Source organism: Erythrolamprus reginae, chromosome Z (assembly GCF_031021105.1).
Source record: "Erythrolamprus reginae isolate rEryReg1 chromosome Z, rEryReg1.hap1, whole genome shotgun sequence".
NCBI lineage: Eukaryota > Metazoa > Chordata > Lepidosauria > Squamata > Dipsadidae > Erythrolamprus > Erythrolamprus reginae.
The window spans coordinates 111,678,450-111,693,982 of NC_091963.1; the positions used below are offsets into that span (position 1 = coordinate 111,678,450).

The 15,533-nt window shown below is 39.0% G+C and overlaps 1 protein-coding gene across 1 annotated transcript in view; it reads left to right on the forward strand.

Moving 5' to 3' along the window:
• The first annotated feature begins 833 nt into the window (after positions 1-833).
• The window catches only part of KPNB1 (karyopherin subunit beta 1), a 42,679-nt gene continuing 27,979 nt past the window's right edge, over positions 834-15,533 (forward strand). Inside the window, exons 1-5 of the mRNA XM_070727828.1 lie at positions 834-1,466; positions 2,876-2,934; positions 10,230-10,412; positions 10,664-10,864; positions 11,662-11,814. Of these exons, the coding sequence (XP_070583929.1) occupies positions 1,427-1,466; positions 2,876-2,934; positions 10,230-10,412; positions 10,664-10,864; positions 11,662-11,814 (636 nt within the window). The 5' untranslated portion in view covers positions 834-1,426. The remainder of the gene's footprint in view (positions 1,467-2,875; positions 2,935-10,229; positions 10,413-10,663; positions 10,865-11,661; positions 11,815-15,533) is intronic.

A 15,533-nucleotide genomic window follows, 5' to 3' on the forward strand; every position in this document is an offset into this window, starting at 1 on the left:
TTACCACCGACCTGGCATTGAGCAGCAGCAACTTGAGCCCAGGGCCAGAATTACACTCGTCACCAGTATCTTGGGTTGAGCTCAAGGAGCCGGAAGAAGGGATTGCTACTAAGCAGCGATCTCTCCTTTCCCTGGAACGGCTAGCTCCAAGGCTCCCACCATATCTGCCTCTCCCCAGCAAGACCGGAATATTTTGACCCTCCGCCACCCCAGAGATAGGTGCCCCCTCCCCTCCTGCCTCTCCAGGGTCAGGTGTGCCAAGGGTATCATTTAAATCATGTTGATAACTGGCAGTGCTTTGCTTTAAAAAATATTAAAACTGGGAAGAAGAAAACAGGAACTAGAGCACTGTTGTACATTGGGACTTTGATACTCTCTGGCCTTTGTTTGCTGCTTTAATATCAGACTCCCTAACGGTTTCGTAGCTATCATATGAGGGGAGTGGAGAGGAGTAATCAAGCTCAGAGCGCGGTTTACGTTACATTTTGAAGAAATTAAACAAGTCCTTTGTTTCTGGAAGGCAATACCGTCAAACTCATACTTACAGAGTACTGTAGTACAAACACCAGGTAATGTAAAGTAATAATAGTATTACACATTTGCAAAACGGGTAAAGGTTTTTCATTCAACGTGAATCAGGAAAAAGCTGGAAATATTTCACTTTGGGTACTCAAACATAAATTCCTATCAATTAGATTGAACTCTTCCCTAGTTTAAGGGCATAGGCTTCCTGGTTTGGTTAACCCTGAAATTTACCTAAATACAAACTTTTTGAAATCGTGCGTTCTTTTCGACCTGTCAGCCTCGTGACGTGTGAGCCACAATGGCCAATCAGCATGGGAAGGAGGGAAGGCGGGCGTTGGCCGGTTAAACAGGAGCAGCGGAGGTGTTCATGCGCCTTGGCAGGAATTGGATTGCGTGAGCACGCTGCATACGCACGAACGTTACGTGCCTGAAGGCAGACTTAAAGCTTGGCAGGCCTGTCCAGTTAATCGGCTAGAAAGCGGGGCAACGAATTAGCGTCTCTAACGGGGAGGCTGCGGGGAGGCACGTTATTTCGTGTTTTAATTTCCTCCTTCCCGCTCCACCCTTGTCTGAGTCGGAATCGTTGGGCCGCTTTCATTTTTGGCCGTTTATCGCGCGCGCGGGCTTTCTCCTCCCATCTTCCTTTTTTCTCTCCTTCCGCCGCCAGAAGGAGTTGTGTGTAAGTAGGGGGAGGGGAAGTTGTAGGAGAGACTCCAATCGCTTCCGCCGGGGGTGGGGCCGCCCCGCAGCTGAGGGAGAAGTAAAGAGCGCGCGAAGGGAGACCGAGCGGCCGACTGAGCGGAGGGCGAGGCGGCGGCTATCGGCGACTCCGATCCTCTTTCCTTTTCCCTTTCCCTATCCCTTTCCTCCCTAGTTTTACCTCACTGCCGCCGCCGCCACTATGGAGCTCATAACGATTTTGGAGAAGACGGTTTCCCCAGGTAAAGGAGAAAGAACCCCTACAGCCTCCCCCCCTTTTTTTCACTCTTTCTTTCCAGAAGGGCTGCAGAGGGAGGAACGAGTAGGGCAGAAAGCATCCAAGATAGGGAGGAGATTGGGGGCAGGGAAGGGCATCTAGGTATAGCGTGTATGTGGGTCTGGGGAAGGCGTTAGCCGTTGTTCGAAAGGAGGAAATGATTTAAGGGAGAAGGTGTGGGGAAAAAGAAGGTAAAAGGGGCAGCAGCAATCCTCCCATTGACAATTCGGGACCGTTGGAAGAGTCGGGCTCAGTCTCTGGCCTTGGGGATAAAGGAACCACTGAAGGGCTTGGTTTGGGCCCCGTGATTAGAGGGAAAAGGGGGGGGGGGGTGCAAGCATAAATTTTATCATTTGTGGGATGGGGGAAATTGCGAATCCCCTAGTTAGCCTTAGGCGTAAAACGCCCTTTTTACACATAAATAAACAATATATACATAATACATATAGATATATAATACAAAAAGATATAGATGTAGGCAGGGTTAGAGGATGAGAGTAATGGTGCACGTGTATGCAAGAAGGCAGCTTTAGGCCCAAGTTAATGGATTCCTTGAACGATATGGGAAGAAATGGTATTCTTGAGGGTGGGAATGGAAGTGCTTTGCGTGGCATATGGCCTTAAGGGTGGGGTGGAGATTCCTTAGCATATAACTGGGATAAAACATCTCGTCCGAAAAATGCTTAAATGTGCTGGGCAGCATGGGGAGACGGAAGCTGACGGGAGAATAAGCGATGGCCTCGGGGTCGGGTCAACTGTATAACCAATGCCTCCGTGAGGTTAAACGTAGAGTGGCAATGAAAGCAGCGTCCCGGATAAAGTTGGGGCCCGATATTTATCTATTCAGGCCGGTATAGGCCAAAACTAGTGGGCTGAGATTCGCTATGATAATTGGGAGAGTTATGACAACGGGGCTAGAGACGGACTGATATTTTAACAAATGTCTAATACACCTCTCCCTGAAATCGATACACAACACTAATAAAACACACTATGCATACAAACAAAAATACTAGTTATGGATAAGTGCGATTACGGTTATACTAGTAACGTTCCCCAAGAGGCGTTTCTCTTTTTGAACCTACCTATTATCGTGTACATGTTTGACTAAACCCCACTGCGGTACTGGTTAATGGAAAAGGAAGTTTAAGTAGAAAGAAGCATGATGTGCTGGGGACTTCTGTCTTTGGTGGGGGCTTTGGGAGACATTGAAAACCTTCGTATTCAGCATGGAGTGAGTTTAAGAAGAGCGATTACAGGAAAAAGGCAAGAGGATTTGGTGTGCTAACTGTTGGGCTGAAATTGAGCTTTAGGGTCGCAACTGACACTCCTAGGTGCATTTTTGTCTCTTCCACCCCCACCCATCTTATGCAGACTGCACCGAGCTTGAAGCGGCTCAGAAGTTCCTGGAGCAGGCAGCCATCGAAAACCTGGTAAGGGAAAATGCAGGAGTTGAGCTGAGTTTGGGTGGGGTTTGCGAAACTGGAATATTTTCCCTGTGTAAAAAGACCAGATCAGAGCAGGCCGAGCCGCCATAGAGGGGCGCAGCCTAACCGTAGTCTTTCTCTTCTCCCTCTCTGTCTCTGTCTCTCTCCGGGGGGGGGGGGGGGAAGCATGAAGCAGCCAATTGCAAAGCTTTCGGGAGTCGCGCCATCCAATCATGAGGGCGAGCCTGACCCGCGGGAGGGAAAAGGAAGGGGAGGGCAGCCTGGACCTACCGCGCTGCATGCATGGAGGGAAAGTGGGGGTGGGGGTTAGTTTGGGCCTTCGGGGCGGCCATGTGGGTTAGCCGGCGTGTATAGTCAGCTAAAGGGAGTGGGCAGGAGGTTGAGCTCATAATCAGGCCTACTCGGTTTCGTTTTTCTGCCTTCCCTAGTCTAAACATTCTCTTGTTTTGCCTGCCGATCGTCTCCCATTTTCTATACTTTTCCTGCTCTTCCATTTTTGGCCAATTCCTTTTGTTTTTGTAGTTTTTTTCATAGATTTCAATATTTTTTAATAAGGCGTTGCCTATGTATATATTTTGCTTAAATTCTCACATAATTATTTGTTCTTTCATTTGGAAACAGACTTGATCTGGTTCAGTCTCTAAAATATAGAATATTTGTGAAATACCTCATCCCTATTTTGGAAAGGATTGATTCAGAGCAATATTAGTAGCCAAATGAAACTACTAAGCAGTTGTTGACATAAATTACATAAGAATAATATAAATCTAATGCTGAACAGTGAATTAAGTCTAATCTACAATTTATAAGGAACTATTATATTTACTGAATCACAAGTTATATTCATTGTAAGGCCTTGAAGGAGAATGGGAATAAAAATTGTATATAGTTGTTTATGATAGTGAGCCTTTGCTGTTGATGTTTTTTTAAAAGAAACAGTAATAGAAGATAACAATGTATCATATCAAAACAATTATTGGGGAGGAATTTTTTGTATGGCATTCATCCAAAAAGAATTGTTCAGTGATTGATTTTTAACTGATCACATATTGTAGTGATAAATTTTATACTGAACATTTTAGATTTTATACTGAACATTTTATTTTTCTTAATACTTAAATTGTAGGTTAGCTGTATTTTTAAAGAATATGATACACTTTTCCAACACTGCAATAAATATATAAATAAAAAAATTACCATGGTGCATTTATTGTTGAATAGTTTATGACTTGCATTGCTAATGCATAATTAACATTAGCGCTTTTAGACAGTATAATTCTTCTTTCCCTAAAAAAGACACACAAAACTTATGGAATATTTTCATAGGATATTTATTTATTTATTTGCATCCCGCCTTCATTACTTTTACAAATAACTTCAAAGCAGCAAGCATATACAATACACAAAAATTCTATGAAGTAAATTGGGCTGAGAGTGTGACTGGCTCAAGCTCACACATCAGGTTTCATGTCTAAGTTGGTGCTAAAACTCACAATCTCTCACTTTCTATCCTGGTGGCCTAACTACTCCAAACCAAGCTTTCTCAGTATTATTCAAAGTTCTTTTTACAGTTGGATCACTAAATTTAAATCACTAAATTGTATTGGTGATAATATGAAAAATGAAATTAATTTTTACTATATGGACTATATCCCTCTTCAAGATCTCAGATTTTAAATGGTAGAACAATGTGAAATTACCGAAGACCCATTTCTCAGACTCTCCCAATTGTTGAGATAGATGCAAAGCATCTATAGACTCCTAAGGGATTAGTACCAAATTTTGAAAAAGAGACCACATTTATATGCGATCCATCTTTAAAAACAAAATGCATTTCAGTATTTCATTTTATATTTATAAAATAGATTGGGAGCAATTGATGGGCCTGGGCCAGGTTGGGAGTTTGTGGCTAAATTGAGATCTGAAATTTAATTTCCATATTTCAGCTCCAGGAGCAACAGTGCTTCCCCCCCCCCCAAACTTATGCCCTCTACAAATCTTAGACAACAGTACCTATTTCTAGCCAGCAGATTCAATAAACTTTCTGTGAGGCCTAAAATAATAAACATATTTGAGTATGTTTTCAAATAACTTAATGAAGAATCAATCTTGATCAGAAAATAGAAAAACGATATTGATTGATATTATAACATGTCTTGAATTAGATATTAATATATATGATCTTAAGAAAGATTTCTGCAGAATAGTGTTTTGTAAAATAAACACTGAAATATTGATTATTTTATTTAGGATGTTCCAATATTATTCTGATCTTATTTTTTCATTATATCTTCAGATGAGTAACTATGTTTGAGGTTTGTGGAAAACAATAGGGAACAGATAAACATTTATTTCACCCCTTTCTTTGGCAGATATTAATTTCAGAATGTGCTTTGACATGTTAAAGTGTAATTCTCACTTTTGTTCCTTGGTAGCAGAACGGTTTTGAAATAAAACTGAAAAAGTGCTATAACACTTATTTACTCTCTGCATAACAGACTGCTAAATTAAGGTTTGGGATATTGACAAGTTGCTTACCCTTCATGGCTTGTCATTTATATTTGTAAAAAAGAGATAAACTTCACAGTTGCACTCCATGCCTCTTAATCCTGAGCTATAGGCATGTTAAAAAGTAATCAAATTTACAAAATACATTATGATTGGACAGAAAGAAGATGCAGAAATTAGAAAATGAAATCTGGTCCCTCTATGCTGTAACAGTTTAAAGTGCATCCTGACCTAATTATCACATAAACATTTTTCTATACAATTTCTCTTTTTTCCACGCTTTTTATTTCAATTCATTGTTCAGGTTGGGAAGAAGAAATAATAATAATAATAATTTATTTATTTATTTATTAGATTTGTATGCCGCCCCTCTGAAGACTCGGGGCGGCTCACAACAACAATAAACAATGCAGTACAAATCCAATAATTAAAAACTAAGTTAAAAACCCACTATCATTTAAAAACAGTCAATACTACCCAATCATGCCACACATAAATCTTACTAGTCAACAAGGGAATACATCAATTACCCCATGCCTGGTGACATAGGTAGATCTTCAGAATCTTGTGGAAGGCGAGGAGGGTGGGGGCAATTCGAATTTCCAGAGGGAGTGTATTCCAGAGGGCCGGGACCGCCACAGAGAAGGCTCTTCCCCTGGGTCCCGCCAGATGACATTGTTTAGTTGAAGGGACCTGGAGAAGGCCGACTGTGGGACCTAATCGGCTGCTGGGATTCGTGCGGCAGAAGGCGGTGCCATAGGTATTCTGGTCTGGTGCCATGCAGGATAGAAGAGATAATGACCCTGCAACTAGCATGATCTAAATAGTATCTTACTTATTTGTCCAAGGTTTATTTTTAAGCCACGCTCTATAGGAGGATAAAAGGACAAGATGTAAGAAGAAGAATCTGGATTTTATTAGATAGTATGAAGAAATTGATCTGATTGAAATGAAGTTGATAACAGTCATAACATGTTTTGGAAAGAATAAATGAATGAATGGTTATGTCTAATTATTTGTGAAAAAATATTAAATCAGGATACATCCAAATATTGTTTATGATACAGTAATGAAAATCCTGCTTTACAACTTCTATTTAAAGCTTGAAAAATCCTGGCAAACTTCTGTTTCTTAAATATATCAATGTTTAAGAGAATAGTGCTTCAAATTTAATGAAGCTTTTATAACTTGCTGTACTCTATTTCAGTGATTTTTAACCTTTTTTGAGCCGCAGGACATTTTTTACATTTACAAAATCCTGGGGCACACCACCAACCAAAACCATTTTCTCAATTCTCTTTTTTTCTCCCCTTTTTGCTCTCATTTCTCTCTCTGTGTCTCTCCCTTCCTCTCCTTTTCTTTCTCTCTTTTCTCTCTCTTGCTTTCCTTTTCTCTTTCTCTCTCTCTCTCTTGCTTTCTTTCTCTTTCTTTCTCTTTCTCTCGCTTTCTTTCTCCTCTCGTTTTCTTTCTCACTCTTTCTCTCTCTTACTTTCTTTCTCTCTCTCTTTTCTTTCTTTCTTTCTTTCTTTCTCTCACTCACTCTCTTGCTTGCTTTTTCTCTCCCTCTCTATTTCTCTCTGTCTCTTTTTTTCTCTCCCTCTTTCTCTCTCTCTGTGTCTCTTTCTCTCTCATACACCACGCCGGCAACAGCAGCATTGGGCAGTAGCCACAGGGTGGCGGCAGGGCGGTCAGCTGCGAACAGGAGCTCCAGGGCGGAGGCACCGACAGCGGTGCCTGGACGTGTTGCTGGATGCCATACATGCTGGCGCTGCGCTGGGCATGGGGGCAGGCTGGCTCCTCCGTCCTGGCCCAGCCAGCGGGCCGGTGCCAGCCCCATGCCCAGCGCAGCATGTACGGTGTCCAGCGCAGCATGTACGGTGTCCAGCAACATGTCCAGCCGCATGCCGTCGTGCCTCTGCCCTGGAGCTTCCGCTCACAGCTGCCGCCCCATGGCTACTGCCCAGTGCCGCTGCTGCCGGTACCCTCCCCCCGGGCCCCAAAGCTCACCTACCGCTGCCGCCAGGGAAGCTCCAGCCAGGTGGGACACTGCAGCTGCCAGAAAAACTTGGAAGGCGCGAAGAAGGAAGCTCAGCTTCCGGTTTCACAACTTTTTGCTCTTTGTTCCCTCAGCAAAAAGTTGCGAGACCGGAAGCTGAGCTTCCTTCTTCACGGCACACCTGACCATGCCTCGTGGCACACTGACTGAAAAACACTGCTCTATTTCCATCAAATGTTAATGGATATACAGTGCTCAAAAAAATAAAGGGAACACTTAAACAATACAATATAACTCCAAATAAATCAAACTTCTGTGAAATCAAACTGTCCACTTAGGAAGCAACACTGATTGACAATCAATTTCACATGCTGTTGTGCACTTTCAACTTTGTACAGAACAAAGTATTCAATGAGAATATTTCATTCATTCAGATCTAGGATGTGTTATTTGAGTGCTCTCTTTATTTTTTGAGCAGTATAGTTTAGGTATTATTTAATCTTATTCTTTTTCATGCTTTATGCTTCCTTTTAATAAGATAATAAAACTTATTCCAAATCCAATTTTAGTAATACTATGTTTTACCTCATCAAGCTTTCTACAAGTATTGATAGTAACATTTACTTGATGACCATCATATCTTAGAAAAGAGGGGTTTTAAATGTATTTTGTGCCTTTAATATTGTAGCAAATTGCTTTTGGGCAGTTTAATGTTTCCAAATGTAAAATAATGCACTTGGGGAAAAGGAATCCTCAATCTGAGTATTGCATTGGCAGTTCTGTGTTAGCAAAAACTTCAGAAGAGAAGGATTTAGGGGTAGTGATTTCTGACAGTCTCAAAATGGGTGAGCGGTGTGGTCGGGCGGTAGGAAAGGCAAGTAGGATGCTTGGCTGCATAGCTAGAGGTATAACAAGCAGGAAGAGGGAGATTGTGATCCCCTTATATAGAGCACTGGTGAGACCACATTTGGAGTACTGTGTTCAGTTCTGGAGACCTCACCTACAAAAAGATATTGACAAAATTGAACGGGTCCAAAGACGGGCTACAAGAATGGTGGAAGGTCTTAAGTATAAAACGTATCAGGAAAGACTTAATGAACTCAATCTGTATAGTCTGGAAGACAGAAGGGAAAGGGGGGACATGATCGAAACATTTAAATATGTTTAAGGGTTAAATAGGGTTCAGGAGGGAAGTGTTTTTAATAGGAAAGTGAACACAAAAACAAGGGGACACAATCTGAAGTTAGTTGGGGGAAAGATCAAAGGCAACATAAGAAAATATTATTTTACTGAAAGAGTAGTAGATCCTTGGAACAAACTTCCGGCAGACGTTGGTAAATCCATAGTAACCGAATTTAAACATGCCTGGGATAAACATCTATCCATTGTAAGATAAAATACGGGAAATAGTATAAGGGCAGACTAGATGGACCATGAGGTCTTTTTCTGCCGTCAGTCTTCTATGTTTCTATGTTTCTATATTTGGTTAGATATTTTGAAGAGCGATCCTGTAATTTATTTCAGTTCTGAAATATCATTTAATGAACTTACTGATTTTTTTTATTGAGAAGTCATTTTTGCACACACACACACACACACACACACACTTCTCTCACATAATTTGCTGTAAAAAAAAGTATTAGTAATTTCTAGCCCTGTGATTTTCAATCTTATATAGCAGAGCAAAATTTTAAGTGCCTGTATATACTCGAGTATAAATCGACCCAATTATAAGCCGAGGCACCTACTTTTGCCACAAAAACTGGGAAAATTTATTGACGAGTATAAGTCGAAGGTGGAAAATGCAGTGGCTACTGGTAACTTATAAAAATGGAAACCAATAAAATTACATCAGTTGAGGCATCAGAAGATTAAATGTTTTAGAATATTTATTTCAAAGAAAATCAGTAAACTAGCTCTGTAAGTTTAAAAGAGGGTAAACAGGTATATATCCCCCCAAGGCAGGTATAGATAAAAAAAATGCAAGTACAGTGATACCTCATCTTACAAACTTAATTTGTTCCGTAACCAGTTTGTAAGACAAAGCAATTTTCCCCATAGGAATCGATGTAAAAGCAAATAATGCGTGCAAACCCATCTCAAAAGTCACCCCTTTTGCATTGCACCGCTGGGAATCCCCGCCTCCAGACTTCCGTTTTCAGCCAAAGCCCGGGGATTCCCCTGAGGCTCCCCTTGCTGGGAAGCCACACCTCTGGACCTCCGTTGTCAGCCGAAGCTTGTTGATTCCCCTGAGGCTCCCCTTGTTGGGATTCAAAGCAGCGCCAGCAAAAATGAAGGGATTGTGGTGGGGTTTCTCAGTGAGGGGAGACTCAGGGAAATCCCAGCGCTTCGGCTGACAACGGAAGTCCAAAGGCGGGGCATCCCAGTGGCGGCGGCGACTCGGATTCATAAGGTGAAAATAGTAGCAATGGCCCCAATCTTTTGGGTGCTAGGGACGACCAATTGCATGGAGGGCATTTTTTTCTGTGAAATGGATGGTTTCATGTGCTGCCTGGATCCCACATGTGTGGATGGGGTTTTGCTCACTTGTGTGGCTCCGGGGTTGGGGACCTCTGATGTAGAAAACAGTGAGTATTGTAATAAAGACCTGTAAATTGCATATAAACATAAGAAATTTAGTGTTGCCTGGTATGGCTGAGATGTACTGCTTGGATGAGAACTGAAAAATGTTTGATCTAGATTGTCATAGTTATTTCTATATTGATAAAAAAGAAATATAACAAGTTTTGGTTATTAAATTTTTTTTTGTTATCAGCCTACATTCCTTGTGGAACTGTCCAGAGTGCTGGCAAATCCAGGAAACAGCCAAGTTGCAAGAGTTGCAGCTGGTTTACAGATCAAGAACTCTCTGACATCTAAAGATCCTGATGTAAAGACTCAACATCAACAGAGATGGCTTGCAATTGATGCTAATGCTCGCAGAGAAGTCAAAAATTATGTATGTTAAACCTTACTGGTTTTTTTTTATCAGTATGATTGTTTTTCAGTAATAAAAGTACCTATAGTATATCTTTAGTTAAATACTGTTTCTTCAATTTACTATTCTCTCATTTGTTCTTACAATTTCTAATAAAAGAACTTTATTATTGCTCACCTTTAAAAATGGTGTAGAAAAACAGCCCATTTCTTAGTGCTAACAGTAGTTCAGCTTTGTGAACTTGCATACTGATGATGATCTTATATTCACAGGTTTTGCAAACCTTGGGTACAGAAACCTATAGGCCAAGCTCAGCATCACAGTGCGTTGCTGGCATCGCCTGTGCAGAGATCCCTATGAATCAGTGGCCTGAACTTGTTCCTCAACTAGTAGCCAATGTTACAAATCAACATAGCACAGAACACATGAAAGAATCAACATTGGAAGCCATTGGCTATATTTGTCAGGATATTGTAAGTGTTGCCTTCAACATTCAAATTTTGGTATCTTTTCCCATCTTGTGCTTATTATTAATCTCCTACTCTGTGACTTAATTTTAATCAAAAGCTCATCCCATGTTTTGTAATCTCAGTAAAGGAGTAGTGCATAATCTGTCTGAATATGTTCTAAATTTTTCTTGCATGATATATGTGATTCTAAATTGTGCATTGGAAGCTTGCTCTTTCAAGTCAACTGAAAATCCTAATATTTATTCTCCCAGGGTGTAATTGTGTAATTACTACCTACTGTTTGTGGGAGCAAAGCAGATTATTAAGTCTTGCAACTTAATGGACAAGACAGTTTTGTTGTCCAATTTTTCTATAATTTGTTCGTATTCTGCCTGATACAAATTAATTTTACTAATTGTGCAGCTACCTATGGGACAAATTTAAATATTCTCTCTATAGAACTTTGGTAGGGTTCATTTAACTGCCTCTTTGCTGGAGGCTAGATCAGATGACTCAATTCAAGTTAGACCTAAAATTCATCTTTCTGTATCTAAATAAGATGCAAATCTCCAGAAAATAAAGTATTCATATGAGGTATTTATTTATTTATTTATTTATTTATTTATTTATTTATTTATTTATTTATTTATTTATTTATTTATTTATTTATTTATTTATTGGATTTGTATGCCGCCCCTCTCCGTGATAAACAGCATCCATTCTAAGTTGGAAATACCCGGGCTTCTCAGTTTAAACATTTTAGCTGGTTGTGTATTTCATAGTAACACAGGCCTAGTTTACAATATTCTTTCTTTTTTCAGGATCCAGAACAGCTTCAGGATAGCTCCAATCAAATTTTGACTGCCATTATCCAGGGCATGAGGAAAGAAGAGCCAAGTAATAATGTGAAATTAGCAGCTACAAATGCACTCTTGAACTCTTTGGAATTCACCAAAGCAAATTTTGACAAAGAGGTAAGTGATCACACTGGAGTATGATGAAAAAAGGTGAAAAGGATGCCAATGAAATCCATGGTCTATGATGAGCATCCATGCACCACACTGAGTTCTGATGCATTCCTAATTTGACTGAGACTTGGATTTGTACATGTTTAGAACTTGCTTTGAAAACTTTCTTTTACATTTATTCAAGCAACAACAATAAATCAATCTTAAGGTTTATAGAGTCAGGACTTCCTGGGCAATATTTCTTACATCAAGTATGTCTCTTCTTTTGAAACTTGGAATTTGATATTAACAATATATCAATTTCTGCCATGTAATATGCATAACCTGTTCAATTGGCTTTATAGTATTTTTCTAATTTACATCCAATTATATTGTCCTTATAAATAAAATAAATATTTGCCCAATTGTCCAGTAAAGGGTTCATTATAGTGAATCTGTATGTGGCAGATGCCATAAAATCAGTATATACATTGTGAGAATAATTTTAAGTCAATTCAACTTCATTGTTTTCTCTGAAATTCTTCTAACACACTAGCCCTTTTTCTCTAATTGAAAACCATGTTGATAGGTTAATTTCTACTTATTTACAAAAGTATGAAAGTATTCAAATGTAAAATGAATACAGCCATTTCTTTAATGATCATTTGGTAGTTGTAAACTTTTAAAATTTGGTTTTAAAGAAAGAATCAAACATTTTTCATGCAAAACTACAATTTCCCTGACAAATTTTATAAAATTAAAACAGTAATGTTGCATCACAATGGATAATTTATAAAACTTCTGTGATGTAAATACTGCAGTCAGATTCTAATTTACAAATGACAAGATACTAATAAGCTACTATAAGTCTCACATTGATTGTACTGAAGTCTGACGAAACATTGGTGATACTTATAAAGTTTGCTTTTATGGCAACAAATGTGTAACATTTTAAAGTTACCCATACTAAATGCCATTTAATGTTCCATAAAAGCTTTTAGTAAATGTATCAATCGATAATAACATTTTGCATTATTCTATGATTTTGTAAAGTAATCAAGTTTGTAAAAAACTTCCAGGTCTAAACTGTAAGGATTACTTTATTTTGGTTAAACTTTGTGCATATTTCTATTCAATGAAATGCTCCATTTCCTGCCATAAGGAACATAACCTTTTATCTGTTAAGTTTTTTTTTGCTGTTTTACTATTAAAAGTAGGATAAAAATTAAGCACACTTTTTTGTACACAAAAGTTGATGTGCTTTTATAAACAAAACTGAAATAATGGCTTTATTTTAAGTCTGCCATAAATAACATAATTACAAAAATACTTCGATTATTGGTTAGAGGACTTTTCTGAATACATATAATTGCACAGTGAATAATTTGACATTTAACAATTAAGTTAACATTGCAGTGTGAATTTAAATAGCATTGCAACATATTTTTAGTATGTTAAGTTTAAGAAACAATAACAAAGTTTTATTTTAATTAGATTGCCTATCCATGAGACCAACTCAGTAAGATAAATGCTTGCTTAATGCCCATGCATCGTGCATATTTTTGCATAAGCATTCTGAAAAAGAAAATATAACATTATAGACCAAATTATATTATAAATTATGAACTTTAACTACTCTATAAAAACTTATTTAAAGATTGAAGAAAGCTTATCTTATTAAATTAAGGCCATCCAAGATATCCTAAGTAAATCAAAATACCCAACAGCCCAAAAGAAAAAGCAGGAGTCATTAACTATAAATGATAAGGACTATAACAGCCCGTATATAGGACAAGCAGGCAAAAAACAACAAAACACCACCACCTAGCAGAGCACTTGAATATCAACCAGCAATCAGGACATGATGAAAAGTTCTTAATGTCAGAACACATGGATAGACGTGACCGCATTTTCAACAAGGAAACTGAGCATATTGGATCAAGCCAGATACAAAAGTGCTAGAGAATTTCTGGATACCTGGAACTAAGACAAACTGATCATCCAACTGCCAACAATATCACAATCAAGGAATCAGCAACTCAGATAAGCAAGCTAATAGTAAAGGACAATCCAATAAAGGAACTACTAAGACCAAGATATTAGAGCGAGGGCAAGATACTAGCATATAAATCACTGATTATTTTATCTGGTGTGGTAATGAAACATCTGCAAGAAAACAATCAAGCTCAGATTGCACTAAGGATTCCACATTTAGATACCATTTCCTTATTTGGGAGATGCAGCTTCAATATCATCAGTTCTTTACATCCTTTGACCTGCTGATGACTTAAGTAGCATTAGAAATAAAGATAACAACCCAAACATCTCCTCATTGTTTCTTTCTTCTGTTTTCCCCTGATCTTTTTATTCCATCAAAGTAATAAAGATACAGTTATTCTAAATATATTGGGCTCAGTAAAAGAAAATCATTGAATCTGTTTAATGTGGAGAGAGTTATAATTTCTGAAACTTGGAGGATTTATTCTTCAGTAAGCCTTCATCTCGAAATTAAGAATATTTGGGACAATAGTGAATCTTCCCCACAATATCCATTTAATCAGAATTGCCATGAGCAGCAAGTCACAAAAAAGTTCAAAACAAAATTTTGGGATCTTCAGATTACTTAGTTTGAATAAAAGCAGGTTTTTGTTCTACAAATATAGAACAAAAGTAGAATTTGTAGAAATCTAGTAAGATGGAAGCTAAAAAATATGAATTCCACAGATGAATATCAGACTATCCACCATTGCCAAAGCGTACAAGTTATCTTTCCTGCTGCAGCCTTCAGGAATCACGACTCACTCAACGCATATCACAGCTATCTTTGCAACTTGGGCAACTCAAGTCATCTTTGGAGGAACTCTGCTGTGCTGCCACATGGGCTTCACACTCCCTGAGTCCCTCGGGATTGGGTGGCATAGAAGTCAAATAAATAATAATAATAATGATAATGATAATAAAAAATATGGCATTACAAAATTGACAAGTATGGATTGGTGGACGCTGCCTTTGAACGCAGGGTGCTGCAGGGCATGATCGAGGAGACCTAGTCATTCGCACTGTTCCCTCCTGCTCAAAATTCATTCATTCATTCATTCATTCATTTATTTGACTTACATGTCACCCTTCTCTGAGGACTCAGTGCGGCTTACAACATATAAAAAATACAAAATACAATAACAGATTCAAAAAGTTCAATGTTAAATAATCTAAAAGCTCATTAACAATCTACAAAACCAATTTAAACCATACACTCATATTCACACTCATTTATACCACAGTCAGATTCAAATTAACGGCTGGAACAAAATGTTAAGCTCAACAGCCCCAGGCCTGCCAGCACAGATGGGTTTTTAAGGCCTCCCGGAAGGCCAGGAGAGTGGGGGCAGTACAAATCTCAGGGCAGTTCATTCCATAGGTTCGGAGCCGTCACAGAGAAGGCTCTTCCACTAGGCTCCGCCAGACAATATTGCTTGGTCAATGGGTCCTGGGGAAGGCCAACCTTTTGAGAATTGACCAGTTGCTGGGATACATGAGGCAGAAGGCAGTCCCATATGTAATCTGGTCCTAAGCCCTGTAGGGCTGTCTAGGTGATAACCAACACTTTTTATTCGCTTTCGTAACCCAATGCAGCTCGCAGAATGATGTTGAGATGTGGGCAGATCTTGGAAGACCCACAATAGCTCGCACTATTTTGCACTATTTGTAGTCTCTGAATGCTCTTCAAGGGTAAACTCATGTAGAGC